We start from the raw sequence: 27,595 nt of genomic DNA, 5'->3' as shown, positions 1-27,595 counted from the left end.
AGCACACTATATATATTCATGGGAACTGATACCAGCATACAAGGTGTGGCTATTAAGTAATGAGACTAATGCTGGTTCAACTTACATAAGCACAGTCTTGTTATTTAACAGCAACACCTGACATCATTATCTGCATTATTAAAGCCATTATCAATATTTTTAGCAATGCCAGCAGCATGGCTCTAAGGATGACAATGGCAGTTGGTCATCTACCACTTTGGTCCAGACTGAAATAATCTCAACAGTTAGTTGATGGATTGCCATGAAATTTTGTACATACATTCATGGACCAAAGATCATGTATCCTAGTGAATTTGGAAAACCCTTGGGTTTTCTTCTAGCGCCAGCAAGAGGAATAATAAGCACTGGCATAATGGCATGGTCTCTGTGTGAAATAATGTGAGAAACTACAATATATGATCACCCATTTTACTAAATAAATACAATACCAAAATAAAACAACCTGAAAGCTTGATCACAACAAAACATTTTTATATAAAACATTTTATATGGACATTCAATAACAAAAAAAAACAAAAAAACAAACCATAATGGCAGTCAAGAGGGAAATAGACATGACAGAGGGATAGGACTGGTTGTTGAGAAACCATAGCAACTATGAAGAATGGCCACATAGTTTACTATAATACAGTGGCAAGAAAACCATGGCAGGAAAATTATCTTTGTGCGGCAGCCATTTTGTTTGTCAGCACTGTGCTCTTTGTTGTGGTAACTAGCTTCAAACTGCTAGCTGCCTGTCATTCTTCATGGAATTTAGTGGTAAAGAAGAGCACAATTGGGCTCGGCTGCTCAGGAGTCAAATATGAAAGACACAAGATTCATGCAAAACTTTTTTTTCTCTTTTTTAAACTTGACAAGACTTGCTCATGCTGGTTTGTCCATGCCTTAAGTGGCTCCAAAAGTCCATCTTTGTGTATTTTGTCTAGCACTTCTCAAGTTGGGAAACAGAACGTGCTAGGCGCTGTTAGTTAGCATCTTTGGCTAGGTTTTCTTTTTTTTTTTTTCTTTTCTTTTTTTCCCCATTTTGTCCATAGCACATTCTATATTAATATAGAGGTTTTGCAAAAGAAATGTTAAATGTCATGAGCAAATCCAACAGCAGCACATTTAATAGAAAAAAAAGCATCTTATGGACCTGTGTAATTTGAGAAGTGGAAAACACACCAGTAGCTTTGAAATTGCTTGATGGGTAAAAAAAAAAATATTTTAGCATATCCAACAATCACATTTTGTTTTTTACCATTTTGGAATATTAACCTGTGTATGTACGAGATATAACAATATCAGACATTTTACTGGATATCTTCAAATAAACATGGATTGACCACACTGGCCAAGTTGACAGATTTCACCACTGAAATGTAAGGAGTCTGCGTAAAACAAAAACTATTAAAATATATGAAAAACAGAAAAGAATGTAGTTGGTTATAATCAAAGTGCTACAGGACAATGTTCATTCTTTCCAAATGTCTCAGTCACTTGCAAAATATGGATATGAAAGAAAAGAAAATCCAGCCGTTCCTGCATATTTTGAAACACAATTACATGTCATGCCGGCACATCCTATAATCAACACAAAACAAAACAAAAACAAGTCATACACCAGCCTGGATTGACCAAATATTTAACTGAGAGGACAAAGGTTTGGTAGTGTTACATGCATACCTCTAGTTTGTCACTACTCGGGTATGCTCTGGGTTCAAGACCTTGCACCTTAGTAAAGAAGGAATAACAGATATTAAAAAAAACTTAAGATGAAAGAAGGTAAATAAAGACAGCAATAGGATTATCAAGGATTATGATAACAATAACAAAGATTATATATTTATACATATGGCAGAAAAAATTAGCTTTCTAGAAATCTTTGGAACAAAAACAAAAAGCCAAAAAAGCCACATTTTGGAAATACAACAGTATAGAAATATGCACAATAGTAAGGTATTTTGCATTTAAATATTTTCGTTGAACTCACCGACAGAATCTCTCTCTTGCTCAGTAATTGCTGCTGGCAGCATCGCAAACACAATTACCAACTAAAGTGTGTTTCAGGAAGACTCAGTCAATGTTGGACTTTGCTCTATAAAAGATGGCGCATGAGGGGAAAATCCAAATAATAAATCTCTACATTAAAGGACCAACAAATACTTGAACCCCAGGGTTGTGGAGGTTGAATCTAAGTCTATAAATCAAGTAAATGAGAAATGTTTTTCAGTGTAGTGTTACACTTTCTGTAGTGTTTAGTGGTGGCTGCACACAAAGTGTAGTGAAATCCTGTGCATGAAAAGGATGAAGTGAGACTATAAGCCTAGTTGTGTCATATAGGCAAAAAGTGGAATAATAGTTTAATAGATGCTCATTTTCTGATTTCACTGTTTAATCTACATGTCCCATTAACAGCAGTGGCTGCTGCATCGCTGAGTGAAACAAAAATAATGGTTTAATAAGAATCATAATGAGAATAATTACAATAACAATAATAATAATAATAATAATAATAATAATAATAATTTGGTAATTTTTTTCTCTAAACTAATTTCTTTGCATATCATAACAATTTTAGGTTTAAAGGTTCACCATTTCCACATACTAAGAAAACTTGAGGTAAGGAATAGCTCTAATAACCCTCCCTCCTTCAGGTTTCAGACGTGATTTTTGTAGCGCTACAAGCCGCAATGTTCATTCTCCCTCCACCAGAGCACAAGAAGAATGGAAATCCTCTCTCATTACAATCCACCCACGTTGAGGAGGAGTTACAAAAAACATCCATCTGGTGGGTGTTTTATCATTTTAGTGACTCGTCATTCTGGTTAAAAATCAAAATAGATGCTCTTTTTGATGTTCCTTCCCGTTTCCTACTGCTCCAATGTTTTGTGGACACCTTGATTTCTTGCTTCCCTCTTTTTTTTCCTTAAATGTTGAGTGTGTGCAGGCCACACAGCACTCAGCTCCTTCTCATACATGGTTGACAGCTGTTTAAATGTCAATTATCCACACACAGCCTTTGGAAGAACATCTGGATTCCATCCCGAGTCTTGTGCTGCTGAGTGCCAAGGGAATAAGAAGGGAGAGGGTAGGGGGGGACTATAATACAGCCGTGCAATGGGGAAGGTGGCCATTTTAAGTCTTTCTTTTTTTTCTTCTTTTTTAATGTAAAGGCCATCCGTCAGTCTTTAATACAGCATTCCTCTATTTCTGTAGTAGCATATATAAGAAAACGTGGGATTGCTCTGGGGTGGGATCAGAAATTTCCTTGCTGTGGTTGACATCACACCTTTAAACTGGGTGTAGTCCACCTCGATGACAAAAGAGGGAGCTCTTTTGGAGTAATTCAATGGAAGGGGTGAGCTCCTGGGAAATGTAGTGTCCTTAGTAAGGGGCAAATCTACTGTAGCCTCCCCTGTACAGCGTGGCCTGTGGAAAAAAAACCCCCAAACATTTAGTAAATTAAATATTTCATTAATACATTCAAAATGACATTATTCATTTAAGAATGATGCTGGTAATATTCTATAATTTCCTTATTGTTAATAAATCCCATAAAAAGACAAACCCCAAAAATGCACTGATCTCACAACTACTACTAAGTGTTGTTTGTGTAGCCAAAGTCTCACATACGCCTCTTTCTTTCATGCCCTAGACCTACATTGTTATGTTAATTCATTACTATGAACATGGACACAGGAGTTTATTTTGAGTCACTCTCTCTAACAAACTCTCCTGGTCAAAGCCACTTCAACCTGCTAAGGGCCCTGGGATAAAAATCCACCCCAAGTTCAGTAATTGTGCAAAATGTACTGTTTTTTTCTTTGTGGGAATAATACTGTGTGATAATTTAGGATTACATTAATTTTGTTTTATATCTAGATTTTCACCCAATGACACTTTGAGAACCACATACAGACCCCAGTCATGGCAGTTGATATTCTGTTTTTATAATACATATTCCCAAACCAAATCTCAGTCAAGTTAGAACAAATCATTTGACAAGTGCTGTCAAGAAATGTTCCAGAACAGTTGCTTGTAATCCAGCCATGGTCTTATTGGTGTCAACACAAAAAGCACTGAATGGGCTACATAATAATATATTCATATGATTTATATGAAAATAACATATTAGATATTTATAAGATATTTTCCAACAAATGCACTTTTTACTCCTTTTTGAGAAGGCATGCTCAAAACTACAGTACCCAGCTGTTTTAGCATAAACGTTTAACTATAATTAAACCCATTTTGTAAAGATTAGCATCTTTACTAGGGCTTGTGGCTCAGTGCCATAGACATGGTAGGGAAGCACTGGTTAGGGTTAGGGCTTGTCAGTTTTGGTATTTTTACGGAATTTGTTGTCAATAAGAAAATATAGAATGATGCCAGACTTTAATGTATAATTAGAAAATGTATGGGGTTACCATGGCTCCAACACCATAGGCAGCTGGGGCGAGTGCAGCATGGTAAGGGTCTGCCGTGTAAACTCGTCCATAGCTGTCAGAAAATAGCCAATATATCAAACATTATGAATCACATATCATTTCAAAGGAAAAATAAGCAATACATTTTTGTCTAAAGTACAAAATAACCAATTTACTAAAATCTCAGGAAGGATAAATGTCTTTTTTAAAACTCACTTTCTGGCCAATGATTTGTTAAAGGCACCAAAAAGTCTCAGGAGGTGCAGGTGTTGGCCTGTCAGATCAGGCTCTAAGATGCGCTGAACAGCCCACTCACCTGTCACTGTAAGCTGCTGCTGCAGCCGCTGCTGCTGCAGGGGTCGCTACCGCAGCCGGTTGGGCGTAACGATACGCTGCATAGCCACCCTGTGAGTGGCCATGACGAGGAGAGAGGTGGAGGACAGACAGAGGGAAGAGGGCATTGTGTGCAACAGAGGTGAAATACAATAAAGGGAGAGGTGGGACGTGACAGAAAGAAGAGTAAATTCTTGTTAAAAGTTTGCTGTATTTCCTCTGCAGACTAACAGACTAGTAGTGAATCTAAAGGGTTACGTTGTGAGAAAAACTGCTGAGAAAAGAGCGAAAGATTAACAAGCAGACAGTCAGCAAAACTGGCTAATCTGGTGCAGTACAGCATTCACAAGGATGTAGCTCAGGCTCTGTGTTCATCTCCCCATCCATGGCTAACGGGGAAAAAAATCTTTAACAGTACTTTATTTATTTTACTGTTTTTATCATCATTCAAGTGCATTATTTTTCCCACTGTACGTTGGACATGGAAGGGGAGAGATTTCATACCCATAACTGTGACCCACCCCACTTCCCCTACCAAAAACGCACCGTTAAAGAAAGGGGAAGGGGCAGCAGGATGATTGTGTCATTATTTATGTTTGGATGGACAGCTGATGAACAGACACAAAAAAACAAAAAAAACTACAGGTGTCAGAAGACAGTCAGCCAGTTGGATTAAAATAGAAAACACACACACACACACACACACACACACACACACACACACACACACACACACACACACTCACATGGCCAGCGACCAATCACTGACAGACACAGCATGCTTTTCCCAAACTCAGGACATACAGTGAATTAGGCCAAACATCCCTATTAAAAGAAATGCAAAAAACACACACCGCTGCATTCTACCCTAGAGAATCAGTCACGACCATGTCCCCGCATTCAGGACCACACAGTTGCTGCTATGGGAAGAAGACTGGACCGGGGACGAGGGGGAGAGGAAGGAAAGGAGGAAGGGGTTGCTGAGAGGAGAAAAAGATGATAGGATGACAAAGACAAAGGAGGAGATATAATGTGACACAGAACATAGGATAGAAGGAGGAGAAGTTACACAACAAAGCCAGAGGTGACTTAAAGACTACAGAAAAGGTTTCAGCTGTTGACTGAAGAGGGACAAAAGGCAGAATGAACAGAGTGAGAAGAGGTGAAAGAAAGAGTGACAGAAAGAGGGGAGTCTAGAGGAAGAGAAGTCAATGATGGGAGGACATAGGGAGGGCTAGGGGGAGGAGTCAGCCTTGTAAGTATGTCTGCATGCCAACACTGATTCAGTTAGCATGCCACAGGTGAAACAGATAGGGAGATTCCTGGAAGGGGTCTGAATTAACTGCTGATAGAATGAATTTTCTTGTCGTACATCCCTCTGACCACTGGATAGCCTCAGGTTTCAGTGTCATTATTCGTGTCTTATTTATTTCATGTACTATTTGTGTTTCAAGCATGACAAGCTTGCTAATACACTGTAATTTTCACTAGTTTGTATGACATGTAATGTTTGTGTATGTTATGCAAGATTTAGCATCTTAGGGGGAACTAATGAAAAAGTATAATAGTGTAACAAAATGACAACATGCCCTAGCATGAAAAATGGCATCATCTGTTTTTTATTTACCGCAGTTATCCCAGTTGTGGTTGGTTGTTTTTACATGTTTCGGAATAAAAATCAGCCAGGATAAGACTATAATGCCTTTGTCGTCACACTGAGAAGGAAAATAAAGTTGGTGTTTAAAATGTGCATACAGTAGCTAGCTGGATGTATTATTGTGGAATAGACTTGAACACTTTACCACCAGTGCAGAGTTTGGTTAAAGAAAGTGACCCACTGTCCAAGTACTGACCATCTCTGCATGTAATTTTCCCTAAAATGTAGATCCATTTCTCCCAGAGGAGAGTTTGTGAATGATAATTTTTATGTTGTATGCTCTGAATTCAGATTTAAAATTCTTTTCTCCCCCTTCCGCAACTCCACCCATGTCAGAATCCAGTGAGTTAGTATAAGAAGACAAAGAAGGCATTTCAATCTCAGATGGTCAATAATGTCTAGCAGCACGCAGTCATTGGAAACGAGGAGGATGCACACTGGCTCTCACACAGAGTGTGTAAACCCTACCTGGGGCAATCTGCCACTAATGTCCTGAAACACTAGTCTACAGAGAGAACAGAAACAGCTATTGTCAACCTGGTCTCTCTCTCTCACTCACACACAAACACACGCTCATAATCACATTGGTACACACTAACTCACAAATGCACTGAGACAAACCCTAGAGGAGTCTACTCATGAATGAACGCATGATTAAAGTGTGTGTGCCGGACTGTTCATGTTTCTAGATTTGTATGTATTGGATGGATGGAGCAAACTGTGTGAAAATAAACAAAAGTTGACAATTCAAAATTCGGTATAGAGAATTAAAAATGTCTCTCTTTGATGAATCAAAAACACTCAAAAGTACACGTCTCTATGGGTTTGGTCTGTGCCATTTCACACTTGAAAACCCACAGGCAAGAGGAGGGAAACGTAGGTGAAGAGTGAGGCAGTGGAGGAGAGAGGTATACTCACATAGAGATCGGCTGCACCGTAAAAACCATCCTGATAGGCCATCACGCTGAGAGAGACGAGAAAGGAAAGAAAGAAGAAGGAGGGAATACAGAGGAGCGGTGGTGGAATGTCGAAACACACAAACAAAAAAAATGATGTGATGCGCCACCATGTGGGCATTGCGAAAAACAACAAACAAGAGTGACGGTTGAGGGAGAGAGAGGTGAGAAAATGGTGCCAAACAGATTGTGAAAGAGAGAAGAGAAAGAGGGGTGAGATTATTACACACCGTGCAACATGCAAGACAAAATACCACCTCTTTGTATAGAAATGCACTGACTTCAGAGTGATACTACTGTTACTTCAGCCGCTGAGACAAAGGTCTATTAAAGGAAATACTATGCAATTTAATTTTAATGGGTCATATCATTACCAATTTTGAGTACAAGGAAATGGTATTTCAGCTCTGCAAGCAATCAATGTCATTATCTCAATAAAAACATATATTCAAACACACAGCATGCACAATCATGAAGTACTCATTTTAACTACATGAAGACATGCATTAAAGAAGGATATTACAGTACATCTACTTTTCACTATCAGTGGCTCTTTACTGGTGTAGTTAACAGTTTTTATTGATGTTTATGTATGTTTACCCCGGGTATGTAGGGATGGCAGGTTGTGGCACAGCTGCTCTGACTGCACTGTAGACAGGCCGTGCACGACCCCGGAGATGAGCACCCCGAAAGGTTGCAGCGGTGGAAGCAGCTGCTGCTGCTGCTGTTGGGTATGGAAACCCTGGTACTGAGTGAGAGAAAAATATTGTAGAAAGACCAGCTTCAACTATTAATAATATTATTATTATTATCATTCCCACCCTTGCAATTTGTACATCTCCTCTTGATCTGTTTTTTTAAGCATAATGTTAATAAGCGTTGTTCTACCTGTATAGAGCTCAGGACTGTACATCGCACCAACCATGGGACTCAATTTCCATCCAGCTGGAATCAAAAAAAGGCAATATCATATACTGACTGATTTTAAGTTAAATCTTCATGATTATGATACCATGTTACTGATATACAAAAGTCTAGTGTTCAAATTATTGTAACAAGGAAATTATAATGAAAAGTCAACAAAGTTAACAACTAACACAATCCATGAAACAATTCACAGCGCTAAGATAAACTGGAGTATTTCTGTGTAAATTGGCCATACTGCGATATTTAAAATTGAAAACATAACTGATATTGTGATAATGATTTCAGCCACATTGCTACCAGAACACAGCAAGAATTGCAAAAAATGCACTACCATATGGAAGAGCAGCAAGGCCCTCTCCGTTAGAGTACGGTGTAGTCATCTTCTTATTTGTCATCACTCTGGCTGTGGCATTATTGACCTGGACACCAGAATAAGTGGTCAGAGGCTCATTTAACCCACTGTATTAGATACAGAAGTATTGAGGAATGAATAAAAATGAGTCCAATTACATAAAATTTTGTGTTGTATGTCTAAAGCTGAACATATTCCCTGACACATAATGGATATATAATTGGAGTTTTCATATTCATTGTGTAATTGAAGTGTGAGGTGTCAGTACACTTTTTGAACTTATGACACAGATTAATTCTGTAGATGAGCAGCAATGGTATTTGACGCATGCGCTTCTTTTGAAGGAGAAATACATTGAAAACAAGGATCCTGGTGAGTAGTCAGGCAGTTTTGCACACAAACAATGCAACCATTGGCACACAGAACAAAGAAAACAAAAAAAATATTTCAGAACAAAGGCATTCAAAAAGAAATCCAAGACCATTATATTGCTACCTTTAAAATAAGAAGGGAAAAAGAAGGTGAATTAAGCGGCAGATTCATCAGTTGAACACAATGCAAAAAACATCAATCGAAGAGTTCATACAAAAATTACACACAGCCAATCAAGAGCGCATCACATCACCAGAGGTGAGCAAAACTAGCCAATCAGCAAGCATAAGATGCAGCAAAAGACCAATCAAAAAAAGGCTGGCAGCCCTCCCAATCAAATACACATCATACAGAAAGGGGAGGAGGAAGTGGAGGGAGAGAAAGTGACAGAAAAGAGACAGAAATATAGAGGGATGCAGGAGGAGGAGCCAGTCCACATGAAAAGACACAGAAAAAACATGTACATGATGTGGAGAAGAAAGAGACAGAGAGTGAATAATCCATCCAAATGTGCAATTCTTCTAACGAACAAACAGAAACAACAAGATGTGCTACACATATAAAATACATCTGACCGTTTGCCTACATTGGATCTAACTGTACATGAGCAACGATGGAGAAATGATAAATGGAGCAAGAACAAATACAGAGAACAGTCTAGATGAAAGGCAGAGAGGCTGGGGGATGCAGATATCATTCCTCAAAAACAAAACTAGGAAAAAAAAAAATCAAATCAAACCATGGTTGTGAAACACTGCCAGGCATTCCAGATGAGTGTCGCACACCAGAAAAACCTCGAAGCACACAACCACCAGCACACACCATCCAGAACCAAACTGATCAAAAAGTAAAACAAGGACACTTCTTACAGAGATCAGCAAGAAAAGCTGCTGTTACTTAATGGCTCAGTTTGCTTTGCTGGGGTCTACAGGTTATTTGATGTCAGCTTTTTTCCTTCTTGAAAGTCTCGAATGCTAAAAGCGTTCATATGACATATAAAGAGTAGATTAGATCTAAAGTGGAATATGCTTGCATCCTCTTCAGGGCACACAATATTCATCCACATATATTTCTTTCCTTTGAATGTTAAATCTTAACAGCAGTACATCTACAACTGTCTACAGTCTACCAAGTAGTACAGAAAGTACTACAGTACACCATGAGATACAGACAACTATTATCCTCTCTCCAGTAAAGCTAAGATAGCACTCATGCTTCAGCATGCTGTCCCACTAAGGTGCAAAAATGCAGCTACTGGCTGACACATGACACAGAGAGATGACATAGTACTATATGGCGTCATACAGATGACGAGAAAGAGAGTAAACCATGCAGGATACAGCTCTGGAATTAAATGCTGAATGCAGTTAGAGAGGTGATTGGAATGAATGCATAAGAAGTGGTAGTCATAGTTGTTGCACTTGCAGATAGATGCAGTACATTCAGTTATACAAGTGGCCTTTATAATGCCATGCGGTCAATGGCTAATCTCGTAATCATTTCATTCACCACCTCCCCAATCAATCACAGGATTAGCCAATCAGGTTCTATCAATCAATCAATCAATCAATCAGGGTCCCTCCAGTAAAGGAGTCTTTCATTTGGGTGTTGGGTGCATTTTATTTCATTTGGACGGATGGGGTGGGGGGGAGGGGTCATTCAAAGATGATGCCATGTGTACACAACTTACCGTTGCCAGGGAAACGGCGTGAGGACACGCGAGCAGTTACCGTGGAGACTGACAACAACAACAACATACAAAAATCATCAGGGAAATAGAGAAAATATATGTAAGAAAGAAATGATGAACCAAAAAAAAGAAAACATAAACAAAAACGAGGTAATGAAAAGCAACCCCCACCCTGTGGTAGAGAGGAAGTGATGTAACAGGTCACATGTCAACAGTCACCTACAAGTGTCAGCCATATGACAACAATCTATCCTCTACTGTTTAAAACCCGCTAAAACACAAATAAAGGTTTAGACAGGAGGAAACAAATGGAAACAGAAAGTCAGAAATTTTAATATAACTTGGGAGAAAAACTACCCGTTATTTTTGCCCAGATTATAATCAAATAACTGACAAAATAATCACTCAGGGAAAAAAAAAAAATCAAACGTAATCCCATTCTCCAATGTTTATGCTACCTGACTACATAACAGGACAGGGAAATGGACAGAGGTATGGAGGAAGGGATGGACAGCAGGAATGCAAGTGCATATGGGGACACACAGACTGGGAGAGGCAGACAGACAGACTGGCCTGGTGAAAAAGAGTGGAGAGAGATGGAGGAGAACCAATATATACAAAAAACAAAAGGAAAGGAGAGGGAACGACATCTATCTTTTGCATTCTCTTCACTTGTTCATTCTCTCTCCACCCTCCACATTTCTAATTCTGCACACCCACGCACAGAGACAGAGAAGAGTGCAGGACATTCAAGACCATGCAGAACAGCTTTAGTAGCAAGTATAGCGTGATTTAAAATCAAGAGCCAGAGCAAATGGCAAAAGCATGGTGTATTTGATCTCTGAGGCCATTTGCAACTGAAATCCGAGCTCATGCTGACAAATTAAAAAAGATGTCACAACAAAATGCACTTCCATGAGATCTGGTGTTCTTTTTCAGGAGCGGTGGATGCAAGTGTGTGTGTAAACAATACATTTTTTTTACCATCCATCTTGCACGTCTGAAAACAGCTTTTTTTAAGTATCAGAAATGACACCACACTTCTCACAGCAGTCTCATTCCCAAAAACTGCCCCCTGAAAATGCCCTCATCATGCATCAGTCCTCTTAACACATCAAACATTAAAAAAAAAACAACAAAAAAAAACACCCAGCAACCAAGAGGCACCTACTTAGTGAAAGAGTGAAAAACTCCTACAATGACATTTGACCTCATGATCTATCCATGCAACATACAGCCTCTCAAGGACACCAGCAAGCACTTTATTTTTTAAAGGAAAATAACTGAGAGGCCAGTGATAGCCCTTCCAGTCATAAATTCAACCATGAACCAAAAATGGCCACTCGTCATGATCATGGAAGACATGATGATGGTGATGGAAAAGGTGCAGGAAAACAAAAACAAATAAGATCCTACATGCTATGACATAAGTGGATATCGTCAGCAAACATATCATAGTGACGTCTCCCCGGCCATGCCTGATGTGTAGCCACTCCACCCAGCATGCTTTTGCAAACCACACAGTTTTTAAGATCAAGATGCAATGAACAGACCACGACATCAACAACAAGAACAAACAACAGCATAAACATCAACAGGAAGTGCCATCAAAAAGAGATGTCTGTGTGCACAGCACCACTGCACCATGCCATAGTGAAGCCAGAGGGGTTAGAATTGAACACATACAGCCATCTGGAAACCTTGTCTGGGGCAGAAATGACCAGAACAAACTCATTCTCATTGTCAGACATGGAAGGGAAAACAGAGGAGAAAATGGTCACTGTTTCCAAAAAAGGGGCGAGGGTGGTGAGTTACCTCGATTTTACGTCCTTCCACCAGTGTACCGTGAAGCTTCTCTCTGGCCCTCTCTGCATCTGCACTCGATTCGAACGTTACAAAACCGAAGCCCTGTGAGCAGAAGAGAACGCAATGATAGAAAAGGAAGGGGGGGGGGGGGGGGGGGGGTGAGGCAATGTTGGAAATTGTTGGCTTTTTCTTAACATTGTTTATGTTGGCAAACTTTAGAATTTAGGTGTTGCTCCAGTGCACCTACCTTGGATCCCCTCTCATTAAAAATGATCTCAACGTCAAGGATTTTGCCAAATTGCTGAAACAAAAAAGAAGAGGAGGAAAATGAAGGCACAAGCATTAAAGTCATGTACTGTATTTTGCCACAGGGTGTCAGCACTGTTCAACAATGATGAGCTGGCACTGAGCCAGCTCTAGTACTCCTTTATTTTATACATATCTTCCTTGCTTCTGCTCTTTTCTACGCACCACATTTTAGAGTCATTTGTCTTACAAAACAGCCAAGCACAAAGCCACAGTTTTACATCTGACTTTAAATAACCTGTCGCATTTATTGCTCCAAGTAATAGTTTTGGATAGTCTGTCAAATGTGACAAGATTTCTTTTAGCTGAAACAAACATGACAGAACCTTATATCTATTTTAATGGTCTCTCAAGGATGATAGGAAACAAACAGTAAAAGGTAATTTGAGGTGAGGAGTGGGTCCTTTGAGTCACTACTTTTAATACCTGCGTGTTTTTAATCCAAAGCTTTTCTGGGTTATTGTTATATGATGACACATTGTGAAAAGGGGAGAATATTCTGGTCTACATACCCCAAACATCTGCCGTAGGTCCGGGTCCCGGAAACGGAAGGGGATGTTGGACACGTGGAGGCGTTTGGGGGTCCCCTTGGCATCCGAGTCATCCCCAACACTCCCCCCACCACCTCCTCCTCCTGAGCCAACCCCTGACTGTCCGTCAATCTGGGAGGACCCATCAGACTGCTGGCATAGAAGGACATGAAAGAGACACAGCAGAAATCAGGATAAAAATAAAGCAGTGATGTCTAAATATGACAGCAGAGATGAAAAAAATGTTTTACTGTTTACGCTGTGGTAGCTGGAGGGATGCTACTAACGATGGTTTTAATAATCTGCCATTATTTTCTTGATTAACTGATTAATCTTTTTGTCATACAACATAATGGAACTGCCTGTTTTTGTTTACATATATTTTAAAACAGTAAATACTCACATTTAAGGTAGCCAGAACCTGAAAAAGTTTGTTTTTTCCCTTGAAAAGAAACGATTAATCAATTTTCAAAATAATTGCTGACTAATTTCATATCAACAGCATAGTCAATTAATCGACTACTTGATTCTCTATACTATCTCCAGTTGTATTTGTCGGTAATCAATAAATTGCAGTGATGAAGCATTTATTAGATTAAATTGTTATCTGATCAACACAACATTAATCACAAACAATCAGTTATTTATCAATAAATATTCCAAACAATCAGTGTCTCAAATGTGAGGATTTTATTTTCTGTTTTATTCCATTGTAAATGGCATATCTTGAGGTTTTAGCCTGTTGGCTGGACAAAACAAATAATCAAAAAGTGTTTCTCTATGGGTTTTCAGGATATTAGCATTTAAAATACTATGATATACAGTATATTGATATTGTGATAGACAGTAAGGCTTTTTCCATATCCTTCACCCTATGACTTACTTATGACTTACTCAGGACCTATGACTGTCATTTTGGCATCAGCACAAGTACTGACCTTATTGACGGAATAGTTCAATCTTGGGAAATATATGACTCACTTTCTTACAGAGAGTTAGTTGACAACAGCCCTCATTCATATCTGTCCAAGTTCTGTTCAAGTGTAAAAACAACAACTTGTGTAAAAACACACAGTGTCTTGTCAGGGCTCAGTAACGTCCTGGAGTCGTGTTATCAAAATCTCAAACCTAAAGGGGGCTGAGTATCCGCCAGACATCACCAGTCACAATAAATGCAGTTAGGTTCGTGTCATAATAAAATGTCACCATTGCTACAATAACATTCACAGTGAATTTAGTGTTATGTTTTTGGACTTTCACAAGCCTATAAAGAAGTTTGTATATGAAATTCTCTACATGTGATTAAAGAGCAACTCACTAATCCCTTTTTTTTTAGTTAGAAAATTAGAAAATTACATTTACAGTCAGTTTATTACATTATCAACTGATCCTGGTCCCATTCCAAAATTATTGTAGTCATTCATTGTAGTGTTCATTTCATGTTATTTTCCCTTTTCAAGAGAAAATCCAGTAATTCTGTACATTTGACTGACAAAAACAGCAATCAACCACCAGTGTTGACAGTGAGTGTAGAGCATGACCAGTGTTATAGTGTTTGGGGCAAATTTACAACCTGCCTGCCACTGACTCCCTCAGACGATAAGGGTATTAAATACTGGGGAAAGTTCGTCTGTGCACCCCTACTTTTAAAAAAAAATCTCTAACACATATTCCTACACAATCTTGCACTCTGTGCCCTCTCAAGGCAAATACCTGATGTGGGCTGCACACACAGGAAGAGGCTGGCACTCACTTGGACACTGAGGCTGTTGGCGGCGTTGGCAGCGCTGTTCGATGCTCCGCCAGCTTCCACAGGGCCCTGGACAGCCCCCGCTGCGTATAGGCTGCCCCCGTAATCCAAGGCCAGGCCGTTCTGGGGGGGTGGTGGTGGGGGTGGAGGGAATGCAGAAAAAGGTGGGGGTACAAGTCCCTCCTGACCGCCAGCACTATCCTGAGAGCCCTGTTGGAGGGAAGAGAGAGAAGGGGGTTAAAGCTTAAGTAGGTAGCTGGTGAAATTCCATAGTATCTTTTACTGAAAGCATCACCCGTACACACAGAGACCACTTTCCTAAGAGCCTCAGTCTAAAAGTCATACAAGCATGGATATTATATTTCCATTTCCTCCTGTGTTTGTGAGTGTGTGTATGTGTGCACGCATCTACACCAGCCCCCACTCATTAAATATTCACTGCAGCCACATCTATTATTGAGGGTCAGATGCCTCCATGCTCAGAGTGTTGTACAATGGTAAGTGTCTAACGCCTGCACACACTCACTAACGCCTCTGCACACAAACCACCTTTGACACACAAAAACCCACACACCTAAATGCTCACACAAAGACCAACTGTCAGTGAGGATGCCTGTCCAAGTATTTTATAGACATTATTAACCCCACCCCCCAGAAAATACTCGTATATATTACTGGCATTCAAGCATCTAGGAGAACAATACAGGCACAATACAAACACATGGTGGAGACACACACACACACACACACACACACACACACACACACACATTCCTTGCTGTTGGCAGTGGGGCATGGATACCCTAAATGGTAACAGTTTTAGAGAGCAGACGGAGACAGCAGGGATGGGGGAGAAAAGGGGGATGGATGATAAAAGGTGGTGACTGATAGAAGAGGCATGACCTGTCTCTGATCATAGCTTCACAAGATAAACCAACCATCACCGTCTTTCAGATCTTATAATAACTGCACTGAATAAGCAATCAATTAACAACTGTAACTCTTACTGAGAAAATGTATATTGACAATACTAATATATTTATAACAAGACTCAAAGTCTACAGCCAGCTAAGCGGTGCTTGCTAACATGCTCATAATGACATGCTGATATTTAGCAGGTATAATGTTAACTATGCTGTTGACTTAGTTTGATGTGTATGCATGACAAAATGTGCTGATTAGCATTGACAGCTGTGTGAGAGGAAAAGTCAGAAGATCAACCAGGGCAGTAGGATTCATCCACTGGCGACCATGAATTTTATAGCAGTTCATCCTATAGTTGTTGAAATATTTGAATCTGGACCAAAGTTGTGGACCTGCAACAATGCCATTGCAATCTCTAGCACCATGCTGCTTACATGGCTAATAAAAATACGACATATCAGGCTTTGTTGGAAAGCAAAGACAGAACAAAGTCCTGGACTTATTTTCATTGTTTCCCCTGGTGTTTAGACTGGCCTACAAACCTTTTATCGAGACAGAGACAGGTATTCAGTGTCTGACATAAAGATATATTAAAAGACAATAAAACCGGAACACACTCGTAAATCATATGAAATTCATATCATAGGGACAACAGTTGTAAAACACGTTTATGATGCAAATATCAATGAAGTAGAGGGTAGAATACTTAAAAACCCTACACTACTATTATTAATACTGTTTGGCAGCCATTGTTTAGCCTCTTATTCTTTTTCTTCGTCTTAATATTCTTGTTCATCTCATTCTACTTCTAATCATTATTATTATCATTTTCACTATTATTACAATTATTATTACAATAACAGGGTTAGGGTTAAAGTGTGCAGTAATAAGAATTAATTGACTAGTAAAAGTAATAATTGGTGCCTTTTTACCCACAACCAAAATTATGAAAAAAAGACTCTAAAAAAAAGACTCTAGGCTCTACTAGACATCTGCTCGGCTACATTGACTGTGTGTGTGTGTGTGTGTGTGTGTGTGTGTGTGTGTGTGTATGTGAGTGACTGACAGGCTGCAGTGATGCCCATCTGAGCTGCACAATAGATCTCTGTCCCTTTGGGAGTGTTAAAAGTATATGTGTGTGTGTGTGTGTGTATGTGTGCGTGTGTGTGTGTGTGTCTACGTGTGCATGCCATCTGTCTCCCAGCTTTTGACCTTTCTCAGCGTCACACCTGTGACATGGCACCCGGGCCCCTCGACTCAGTGACAAACCAGAGGATGCACGCAGTCGACACAGATCACATCGATAGTGTGACATGAGAGCAGCTACAGCCAAGCTGCACCGAGTAAACAGCGAGGAGAAACTAAGTGTTGCAACCGACACAGGTAAACAAAAGTAAACACAACTGAGCATCCTTTACAAGATTAAAACAAATCATTGCAGTGATAAGCTTTGAACAGGTAGAGAGGTCAGACATACTTTTACACTTTACACTTTTTTTACTGTCTTGTCATGTCAATGAGTAGATGTGCAATAAACAACAAATTAATTATTTCTTTGCTTCTAAAGTGCAACTATTTATCTTGAATTTAAACTTTTTCTTTAAATCAATTGTCGGGTGGAAATAATTTTCTAAAAAACTTTAAACCAGGACAGTTTTTGTTTTAATAACAAAATGTTTGAACAGTACATTTATTTTTTTCATGTTTGCTAAACTATGTTGCAATAAGTAAAATGTTGAGGAAACTAAAGACCTTATCTAAAATTTTGAATAAAATAATTAAAATAATTAATAGTAGGGGTGAAACCATCAGCATACAGCATAAATCAAGATTTTATTCAATATGAATAAAATCTTGATTTATGTACCTAAACAAGCTTCTTCACCTAGCTTCTTCACTTCCTATATAAATTCACTACTACAAATTACATTTCCTTTTTGAATAACAAACCATATATAAAAAGGTATTATATATCAGACACACATTTGATTGTAATTTTAGAAAGTTATTATATTATTATTAAGATAATTTTGTTCTCCCAGCAGTTCAACTGCAGTGCAAATCTGTGGCACATCAGCAACATCTTTAAGCATCATTCTTCACATGTATATTCAATTTAAAGAAAATTCCCTGTGTCAACAGAAACTACTTCAACTGGTGGCTATTCCTCTTTTTCTTGCTGATGTATAAGCAAAGGAAACAGAACCAGGTGTTTAATGCTTTGAACTCAGCCTTTTATTGCTTGCAGTGCTGGTCTGCCTATTGTGATTTCAGCAGGGTAATCACAAGCAGCAACCCCGTTATCTCACTCCCTCCCCTCCCCTCCCCGATAAAAGACAGTAAATATATATTTTATCATTAATCTCAACACTGTAAATCTGGTACCAAACTGTGCTGCCAAACTCATACCTAAATCCCTGATACTGCTCCTGCCGCTGTTCTCCTGCCAGGTGAAGAGTCACTACCTCTGCCAGAACAGAAACCATGTTCTCCATCTTCAGTGCCTGGCACTCGAACAATAAAGCCACCAGATTACTGACCACAGTGTCCAAGTTTAACTTCATTCAAATTTTCAGATAGCAGCTGTGTCCGCTCATCTAAACCCTGCAGCTGTATGAACCTCTTCCAATATCGTCCACAAGCATCCAAATTAAGATTTTGTTAAATTATAACATCTCTCACATCCTTGCCTTCCTCTGCTGCCTTAGTTTCATGTAGCAGCACAACCATCTTGCACCTAGGTTTGCTTATTATTTGCACAGATTGTTGCACAGCCATTATTATGAACTGTGAGGGTTTAACTTATGTAATACCAATATGTATGTAAATATACATCTAGGTCTGCAAAATCACAGTCACTCCTGAGTGTTTAGCATCAACTTTAATCTAATAGCGGAATAAAGTGTACTGGATAAATTCCTCAGCTGCATGTCTTTTAATACATTACTCCTCCCTCCTTTTAATTTGTTTTCTGTTAATAGTAGATATAATTTTACGCTCTAATTAATTAACAAAAGCTCAAAAATAGACCAGAAAAATGTTAATATGTGAATGTGTATCTCTTTGTTCCAAAAAAAAATCCAGTCTGTTACATCACTGATGGTAATAATGTGACTATGTGCTGCAATCCTCTGATGAGACATCTTGAAATCATTATATTTTCACAATTCAGACATACAGAAAAGGAGAGCAGAAGCTGAAAAATAAGTCAGTTTAGAACAGGTTTTTTTACTGCAGAGGTAAAAATTACAGTGGGTGGACAAGTCATTCTGTGTCACCAGGTAGCAGCTAAACTGGGTGACAAATAGAAATAGAGACATTAGACCCACTTCTAAGTCCTACTTGGAAGGGAGAGTTGATTGCGCATCCTTGGTCAAGTGGCGAAAAGGGAGAAGTAGAAGGAGATGACACATTGCCAACATTTTACGACAATGAGCAAAACCTTTCTGTGTACATGTAGGTGTAAGCCGCTTCAAAAAACAATACTTCTGGGAATAAAAAGTTTACGCCTTGCTGGCAGAGCGGCCCTATGAATGACATGACATGTCAATCTGTTTGTCGATGCACTCGCCAGTTTGTTGCAGATTGAAATGTCTCAAGAGCAATTAGATGGATCTCCATGATATTTAGCACACACATTCATGATGCCCGCATGGTGTTAGCATTTATCTTAAAGCACTGCTGTGCCATGTTTACTCTGAAAAAAGAAGTCGTTTGTATGATGTTTTGTCCACAAACCTGGTGCTAGTTGTGGGCTGGTGCTAGTGCTGGTTCAGAGTTGGTTCAGAACCTTCTTAGGAATGGTTTGCTTTTCCACAGGATGGAGAACCACAACGGAGACACATCATTATGCAAATGTCTCATATACTCAGCCCTAGTGCCAAGCACAACAATAACAATGGCGGACTGCATTGTCTGTTTACCAGTGTTTTGCTTCAATTTCACTACCATACTGAAGCTCTGGCTTTTCTTCTTCTTTGGACTAGGCAGGCCAGATGCTATGCTAGCTTTGTATTTTTTTTTTTTAATGACCCTGACATAAGCATTTCTTGGTTCTAAACCAGCAAAGTGTTGATGCTGCTTTCTAACGAGTTTTCCTGGCGGAAAGATGGTTCTTTGTCCATCAAAATTCAGCTCCAAACCAGCCCTTGTACTGTCTCAGTGGAAAAGGCAGAGACATGATATCATTTAAATTTGGAGATAAGGGTTCCAAAGCTGTTTGATCATCCAACCAGCATTTCTGACGTAGCAGCTTTAGTCTCGGGTCCGAATCACGCGTGTCACTCCCCCTCTCTCTGCCTCCCCATTTTTCCTGTCTCTCTCAACTGCCCTATCCAATAAAAGGCATGAAAAGGCCAAAAAAAAAAAATCACAAAAAAAAAAAAAAAAAAATCTGAAGCCATCTTGTGTATTTTGTGTAATGCGTGTTGTGAAATTAATTGCCTTCCATGAGACAATAAGCCTGGAACTGAAACAATGAGCAAAAATAAAAGGAAGTAAAACAGTAGAGGAAATCCTGGGAAACTTTTCTCAGGGATCCCCATGCCACAGTGGTTGGTGCAGAGAATACTGTTGACTGCAAGGCAGAGTAAGTGCAATGAAATTCTACCTTTTATCAAATTTGTTGGGAAAATGTTCAATGTGGCTCCACTGCTGTCATACTCAAGTCCCAACATTCATGACTCATGACACAACTCACTCGACTACAGATGAGTCAGCCTTGGACTTGACAAGTTGTGATGCAACTCAGACAGAAAGATGGTGACTTGGATTTTAATGCTACACACTCGGGAAATGTTTTGGTTTTTTTTAATGTTTCGTCTGCAATGCGATATATGTCATTTTCTCAATCTATACCACTGATCAAATCACATTTCTGTCAATCATAACCTCATTGTTGTTGTTCATACACAGAAACAGACTATAGCCTAGCAGGAGAATGGACAACGCCGGCTGTTGCTGCTCATTTTGCCAGACCAAAATAGAAGCAGCAAGACAAGCCAAAAACCACCTTGTATTTGTGTTCGACGATTGGCCTTTTCAGAGGAGATCCATTTTAGCCACATCTCACCAGCCCTCTCTCTACCTGATACACTATGTCAACAGCTCAGCATCTACAAAAATAGTGTGTGCTTGCGTGCTGCTTTTTTTCTGCTCTCTCAAACCATCAAGTTATGGGCCTTTTGCTGACTGCCAGTGGCCTTTGTGATTCGCATCAGGATAAAAGCATCTACTGAATAAATGCACATAGATAGCAGGATAAAAGGAGGTACACAAAGACAGAGAGGGAGGCCATTCTTGGACAATTTGAAGAGAAATGTTGCCCTGTAGACAAGCAAACTGTATGCTTTGCATTTGTGTCAGCACTCAGGTTTGTATACGTTTTGTTTGTGTACATGTCGTGTGCATGTCAGCGCGTGTGTGTTTTTGTTCATACGCTCCCCTGGCGTTAAGGCGTTAAGGGTTGTGTAAGTGTATGCGTTGGCCAGGCAGAGCCAGTGACTCAGAGCAGTAGCTGTAGCTGGCTTACTTTCAGGTCACTTAGCAGCAGCAAGTGTGTCTGAGGAGGCATGTTATAAAATGTGCTCGTCTGCAGCAGTCTCAGTACGCTACAGGAGGAGACGAGGCGAGGAGAGGAGAGAAGAGGAGAGGATGGCTAAGAGCTAACTAGGGCAGCACTGGGTCATTTCACATGAATAATGACATTTCAGGATCTTACTTTCTTGGGCCTCAAGCCATTAGTCTATAGCCTAATTCAACAAACTTGACGAGGGAAAATGTGATTCATACTGTTAGCAGCAGCTCACATTTTGGCTCAATAATCATTTAAATGGGGAAGTTGTGTTCAGTTCAGATCTTGGCTTTTGACTCTGTGTTGTTGTTACCCAAGCTGCAAACAGCTGGAGAAACGTTTACGACGTGTCTGTGGCATACCGATGAGCCAGGAGACACCCTCTTGTTAAATTATTCCATCCCACATCAACCCCTCCTTCCCCTCCATCACTTTTCCTCCTCCCCCTCTAGCTCTTCCTCTCCGCTCCGCTCCTCTTGCTGTTCTCCCTTTCCTCCCACTCTCTCTGCTGTGTGCTTCACTTCTTTACGCTTCATAAAATCCAGACGGGACCCTTGCATATGTCCCGCCCCCACGCATGTCAATCAAGACTCTTTGCCTCATAGCAACAGTTAATCAGTGGTGCTCAGGCTCCTCCTCCCACACTCTTCTCCATCTCCTTATAGGGTAACATGTCTGCTTGTCAAACAAACCCCTCCCAATACACCCCCATCCTTTTCCTTGTAGGGTGTCATGTATGATTCCCCTTCCTCACAAGCCATTTGTGGGAGACTCCCCATCAACATACATGTGTGCAGGAACACACACGCGATCACTGACTTACCTTGTCATCACCTCACTGGCTGTGTCAATGGTTTGTTCAAACCCACTGCAGCATTTTATGAAAAATAAACACTCCAAAACAAAAAGACGATGACATTGCTTGTCCACATTTACTCTTCATTAAAACCCACAGGCCACCCCAGACAAACATGTACAGGTGAGCACACAAACCCTCAGACAGGCATGTATTTACCCAACGTGGACACACCTCTTCCAATACATTAGATATGACCATGAAACGAGTTAGTCTTGTTTAGCACTCAGGTAATGCTTTGTAATAATACAACACTCATCTGAGTGTCCAGTGTATTTTAAAAATATGCACAAGCCAGCCATAGGACAGTGTTGTCACTGTCAACCGCACCACCAAAGAGTCAGTGGGGGCAATCCCTATCTATTTCAAAGGCAGGTTCTTTTGAAAGCTATGCAGATGCCTCATAGCGAGTGCTTTTAGAGCCATTAGAAATGCAAATAGCTGCTGAAGAGGCATAACGGATATGGCAGGTCGAGGTTTGAGCAATTTTATAACTGCCTTTTTTATTGTAATTTTTTTAAGCAAAGTGCAAAAAGTGTTTACCTCAAATGGCTCTCCCATCGATGTTTCCCTCACACCTCGAACCATCTAACAATCTGTACAAAATGAATGACTCATGTGAGTTGCCACGGCAACATGGCTCATTGGGATCATTTAACGGCCATTATTGTTAACCCTGCAAAGAATCAATAACAAGATTTGGGAGGTGGAGGAGGAGGTTGGGTGGGTGGGGTGTGTGTGTTTGTGTGGGTTTGTGGAGGGGGGTGAATCCTCACGACCCGTTTACAGTTTATGCAAGCGTGGCAGTGTGTGTATAGTTTTGCAGCAGGTAGGCGTCTCTCCCTTGCCTTAGGGCACAAGCTTAGGTGGGGCTTGAGAAAACATTTCAGTCTTTTGCACCAGATCTGTTACTCCAACTCTCTCCCTCTGCACAGACCAAAAATATTAGCGGGAAGTACCACTATGAGAGAGCTAATAAATTACCACTGTCATGAGGCAACTTAACACTTACACAGATGCACATAAATGCAAAGTCAGCTTTACAGTCTGAAATTGCGTCACTGAACAAGTTGACCTACAGTACTGTCACATCTCTGTGTTTCTCACCATCTCTTTCTCTGCGTGATTCAAGCTTCCTCATTTACAGGCTTCCCTGGTAACTGACTGAGGTGTCCCGTCACCTTAAAAATCAATTTTCTATTCTCCTGCTCCCATTCTTTCTTTCTCTTTCTCTCTCTTCCAACCCATCCCCCTCTCTTCCATAGACTCTTAAAGGAAAACATTGAGATAACAGCTGCCAGGGCCTCAGGGAGAGCAAGAGGAGGGAGAAAAGAGGTCAAACAGTAAAGAGAGCAGGAATCCAAGGTACAGCTGAAAGAGAAGCACGCACGCACGCACACACACACACACACGAGCGCAAGCAAAGACAGGAAAACACAGAGACAGAGACACACACACACACACACACACACACACACACACACACACACACACACACACACACACATCCTGACTCACACAAAATGAAATGTAATGATATGAACGAGACACTTCACACACCAACTTTGCAGCCCACTGTGTGCTTAAGCTCTTGTGTGTTTGTGAAATGTGTGACACAAATTACAGTGAGGAGGTGTTGTTAGCTGAATAGAGGAGATGCAGAAGTGAGAAGGGAGAAGAAAGAAAGAGAGAGTAAGCAGAAGGAAAAAAAGGGGACAGAAACAACTGTTCTGTGGACACCTGTCCCTTTCCCTCACAGGCCTCAGCGATGTACAGAGACAGCTGCAAGGGCAATAAAGAAGAAAGACCTTTTTTACTTACCTCTCCTCCTCCCTATTCCTTCACTGTTTGCCTCAGAAATATCTAAAGATTTTATCGCAGTGGCAACACACTATGCTGCTTCATCCAGCTGCACAGACTAACATGCTGCACTATATGTTCACTTAGACTCTTCAGAGCATACATAATACATGGCAGAGCACAGTTTCTGGCAGTAACAGCTCTTGATGTTCAGATTGCGTGTGCTTCTTGCTCTGGGCAGGAGAACAGATGCCACAACAACAGCACACAATAATACATCGCCACTTGTGCATTTCACCATCGCGAATCATGACTGTGGTGATACAATCTCCAGCCTGTATCTTTCTGTCATCTACGCCTACTACACTAGTTTCAGTGTTTATATACCACATAGCAACTGACCGCAAAGTCTTCACAGGAGTCTGAAATGCCTCCAGTAAAGGGGTCAAGTAGAGTCCTCATCTGTTAGTAGTTAATTAACATTTCATGCTCAATGACAGTGCTGCCCGCTCTGATGCCATTTCATGTACAGTGGAGCCCGAGCTATGGCGAAGAGATACAGCGGACGTGTACACAAGAGGAGGATATGAAAAGATATCAAGATAAACACTCACCGACAACACGGAAGGATAGTACAGTCCCATCATCGTATTCTGTGCAACAACTCAAACTGTTGTTGCTCCTCTCTCTCTCCTTTCCTCTTCTCACGCTGCCTCGCTTTCACTCCCTCTCCTAGTCTGTGTCACCTCACCAGCTCAGTCTTGTCTGTCTCGCAGATTCAAAATCTCCCTCTCTCTGCCCCCGCTCGCTCTGTCTGCCCTGCCAACCACCCCCCCAGCCCCCTCCCCACCTCTTCCGCCTCCTCCTCCGCTGGCCTCTGTCCCTGTCACTCTCCCTCGCTTGCTTGCTTGCCCGCCCCCCCCTTTCTGTCTCCCACTCACTCTTTTCTTTCCCTCTCCCACTCGTTCCTTGCTTTCCCTCTACCCCCAGCCTTCTGTTTTGCTGCTGTGCCCTTGCCTGCTCATCTCTTCTGTCTCTTCTCAAGTCCTCCTCCTCCTCCCTCACCCAGATAGCCCAACGCCCCCCCTGCTACCGTTCTGCCCGTCACACCTGCAAACTTTCCCCTCCCCTCTGCTTCCCTCTCATGTCTCTCTCTCTCTCTCTCTCTCTCTCTCTCTCTCTCTCTCTCTCTCTCTCTCTCTCTCTCTCTCTCTCTCTCTCTCTCTTTTCTGTTCTCTTTCTCCATGTAGGTGAGTTAACTGGGGCTGCTGGCACCACTGGGAGAGGAAGTGAAGATTTTCCTTCTTTCTCTCTCGCCCCTTTCAGACATGCACCTTGTTACGTAAATGTACCTCTTTGTCTCATGTTGGAATGGGCACGCAAGTCACTTTTTTGTAACAGTCACGACTGCAATCAGACAAGGTGGGACAGAGTTAAATTTTTATGACACTTCTAACACAGCTGAAGTCTGGATACTGCCAAATTAAAGTTATAAATGTTAAAGCTACACTTATCAATATTTTTGACAGTGATTAACAATGTTTCAATTTTGTCATGTAAAAGGGGTTGCTCACAGTGACAACCCTTCACAGTGACAACCCTTCAGAGAATCATCTGACTCTAAAGTTCCCCTTTGTGGCTCCAACTATTTTGGTTCAGTTTCACCACTTTTATCAACCTTATGTCCAGCCGCATTCGGCAAAACAAACCAAACTGCTAAACCCACTGTGCACTACACCAAACCTAGTTGGGGAATATAGCATAGCACTTGGCAGCTCAAGAGCCAGATATTTTTCTCAGACACATGAAATAGCATGTGTAATGGCCACTTGGGGCAGGGAAACATGCCTAGAGCAGCTACTCTAAATGCAATACAAGAAGAACGAGTTGTGTATCTCTTGACAGCAAAGCCAAACACACTGTGAGCTGAGACGATTTATCATGTCACATTATTTAAAAAAAAAAAGACCAAAGACAACAGTCAACAATGTCTTCCCACATGGTAATGCTGAACTTAAAGACCGGTTTTTGTCTTCAGCATATCTGATAGATACATGCAATAAAAACTATGACAACTGCAGGGATTAATTATCATTTCTGATGCACAGAAAAAAAATAAATCATTTTGATAAACCACAATATATGCCAATGTAAATTAAAGTTTTTGTGTCAGATGGGTATAAAAATATGTCATCATGTATTTTTTGATGAGGTGATGAAAAAAAGTTTTTTCAGTCAACTAAATAACAGCTGAAGCCCATTATCATTTTAACTTATGTTCAGGTGCTGTTGGGTATTAGAGAATAAAATGTAGATTTTTATATTCTATCTAATAAATGCAGAAATAGATAAAAAAGGATTTATTCAGGTGAAAAGCTGGGGGAGAAGTGGGGCCAAGGGTTAGGTTCCTTCTTGCTCATGATGGTCTTTATCTCGGCGTGAATGGTTAAACAAGTTTAAACGTCTATTTCTGATGACACCTGTGAGCCTGTCATCCTAATGATTATTTTCTCTGGCAACTCACTGCTGTTTCTCAGCAGCACCACCACTGCCTTGTGGCTCTTTTCTATACAGTGTCATGTTTCAATAAAGCCATCACTGAATGAATTACCTATATATAGAATGCCCCCCAAAAAAACATTACTTCAACAGACACATTTTTTTTTTTTGTATTGCACGTCTACAAACAGCTCAGCTCTCTCCTCACACATCAGGCTTCTGCTGCTCTCCAGGCTTTTCCTTTCAGGAGTCTTTGATCACATCATTCTCACACTGTTGTTGACAGTTTAGCACCTCAGTGTTGTGGGAGCCTCCGCTGCCCAGCATTGTTTTCTCCCTCTCTGGCTTTTATTCCTGTTCAGACATCAGCTCATACATCTGAGTCCCTGAAGTAGTCTTTGACTGACTTCTTTCCATCCCAACTCGAGAGCTGTTCACACAAGGTAACATTTTATGATGATTCTTTGAACATTATCATTTGGGAAGGAAGCGGTTCAAAGCTGTATGGACTTACAGTGAAATGAAAACTGGCTAATTGGCTTCCAGGCTTCCGTATCATCCTATAAGCAGCACAACAGCCAGCCAGGAAAAAAATCTCTCATACTGAAGCAAATAAGAGCATACAAAAGAGGGCTTACGACAGATAAAGTGCAGATAAGAAGCCAGAGGTTGTTGGACATCATGGGGAGGGAGGGATGAGGGGATTATGGGCAGAGCATGAGAGGATGAGTGGATGAACAGAGGATGATCTAAGGATTAACCACATAAACTGAACAGTCTAATAACACAATCAGCAGGCTAATAGAAACAAGAGTAAACAGATTGTAGCCTTACA

General features: G+C 40.5%; 1 protein-coding gene across 9 annotated transcripts in view; it reads right to left on the bottom strand.

Annotated features, from left to right (window-relative positions):
- Positions 1-415: 415 nt before the first annotated feature.
- The window catches only part of LOC139615413 (RNA binding protein fox-1 homolog 2-like), a 35,835-nt gene continuing 8,655 nt past the window's right edge, over positions 416-27,595 (bottom strand). Inside the window, exons 1-13 of one of the 9 annotated variants that reach the window (XM_071473341.1) lie at positions 24,876-25,089; positions 15,113-15,319; positions 13,763-13,801; positions 13,342-13,512; positions 12,771-12,824; positions 12,533-12,625; positions 8,635-8,722; positions 8,265-8,321; positions 7,977-8,124; positions 7,339-7,384; positions 4,747-4,835; positions 4,431-4,503; positions 416-3,432 (exon numbers count right to left, since the gene is read on the bottom strand). In XM_071473341.1, the coding sequence (XP_071329442.1) occupies positions 3,388-3,432; positions 4,431-4,503; positions 4,747-4,835; positions 7,339-7,384; positions 7,977-8,124; positions 8,265-8,321; positions 8,635-8,722; positions 12,533-12,625; positions 12,771-12,824; positions 13,342-13,512; positions 13,763-13,801; positions 15,113-15,319; positions 24,876-24,908 (1,143 nt within the window). In that variant the 5' untranslated portion in view covers positions 24,909-25,089 and the 3' untranslated portion in view covers positions 416-3,387. Of the gene's footprint in view, positions 3,433-4,430; positions 4,504-4,746; positions 4,836-6,888; positions 6,926-7,338; positions 7,385-7,976; positions 8,125-8,264; positions 8,322-8,634; positions 8,723-12,532; positions 12,626-12,770; positions 12,825-13,341; positions 13,513-13,762; positions 13,802-15,112; positions 15,320-24,875; positions 25,090-27,595 lie in introns of those variants that run through there. The other 8 variants (XM_071473337.1, XM_071473336.1, XM_071473334.1 and 5 more) reach the window with 8 other exon arrangements.

This window comes from Trachinotus anak, unplaced genomic scaffold (assembly GCF_046630095.1).
Source record: "Trachinotus anak isolate AG129_WGS33_773 ecotype Australia unplaced genomic scaffold, CSIRO_AGI_Tana_v1 ptg000049l, whole genome shotgun sequence".
NCBI classification, from domain to species: Eukaryota; Metazoa; Chordata; class Actinopteri; order Carangiformes; family Carangidae; genus Trachinotus; species Trachinotus anak.
Note: the sequence above shows the minus strand (reverse complement) of the source record. Positions and strands in the feature narration are given on the sequence as shown.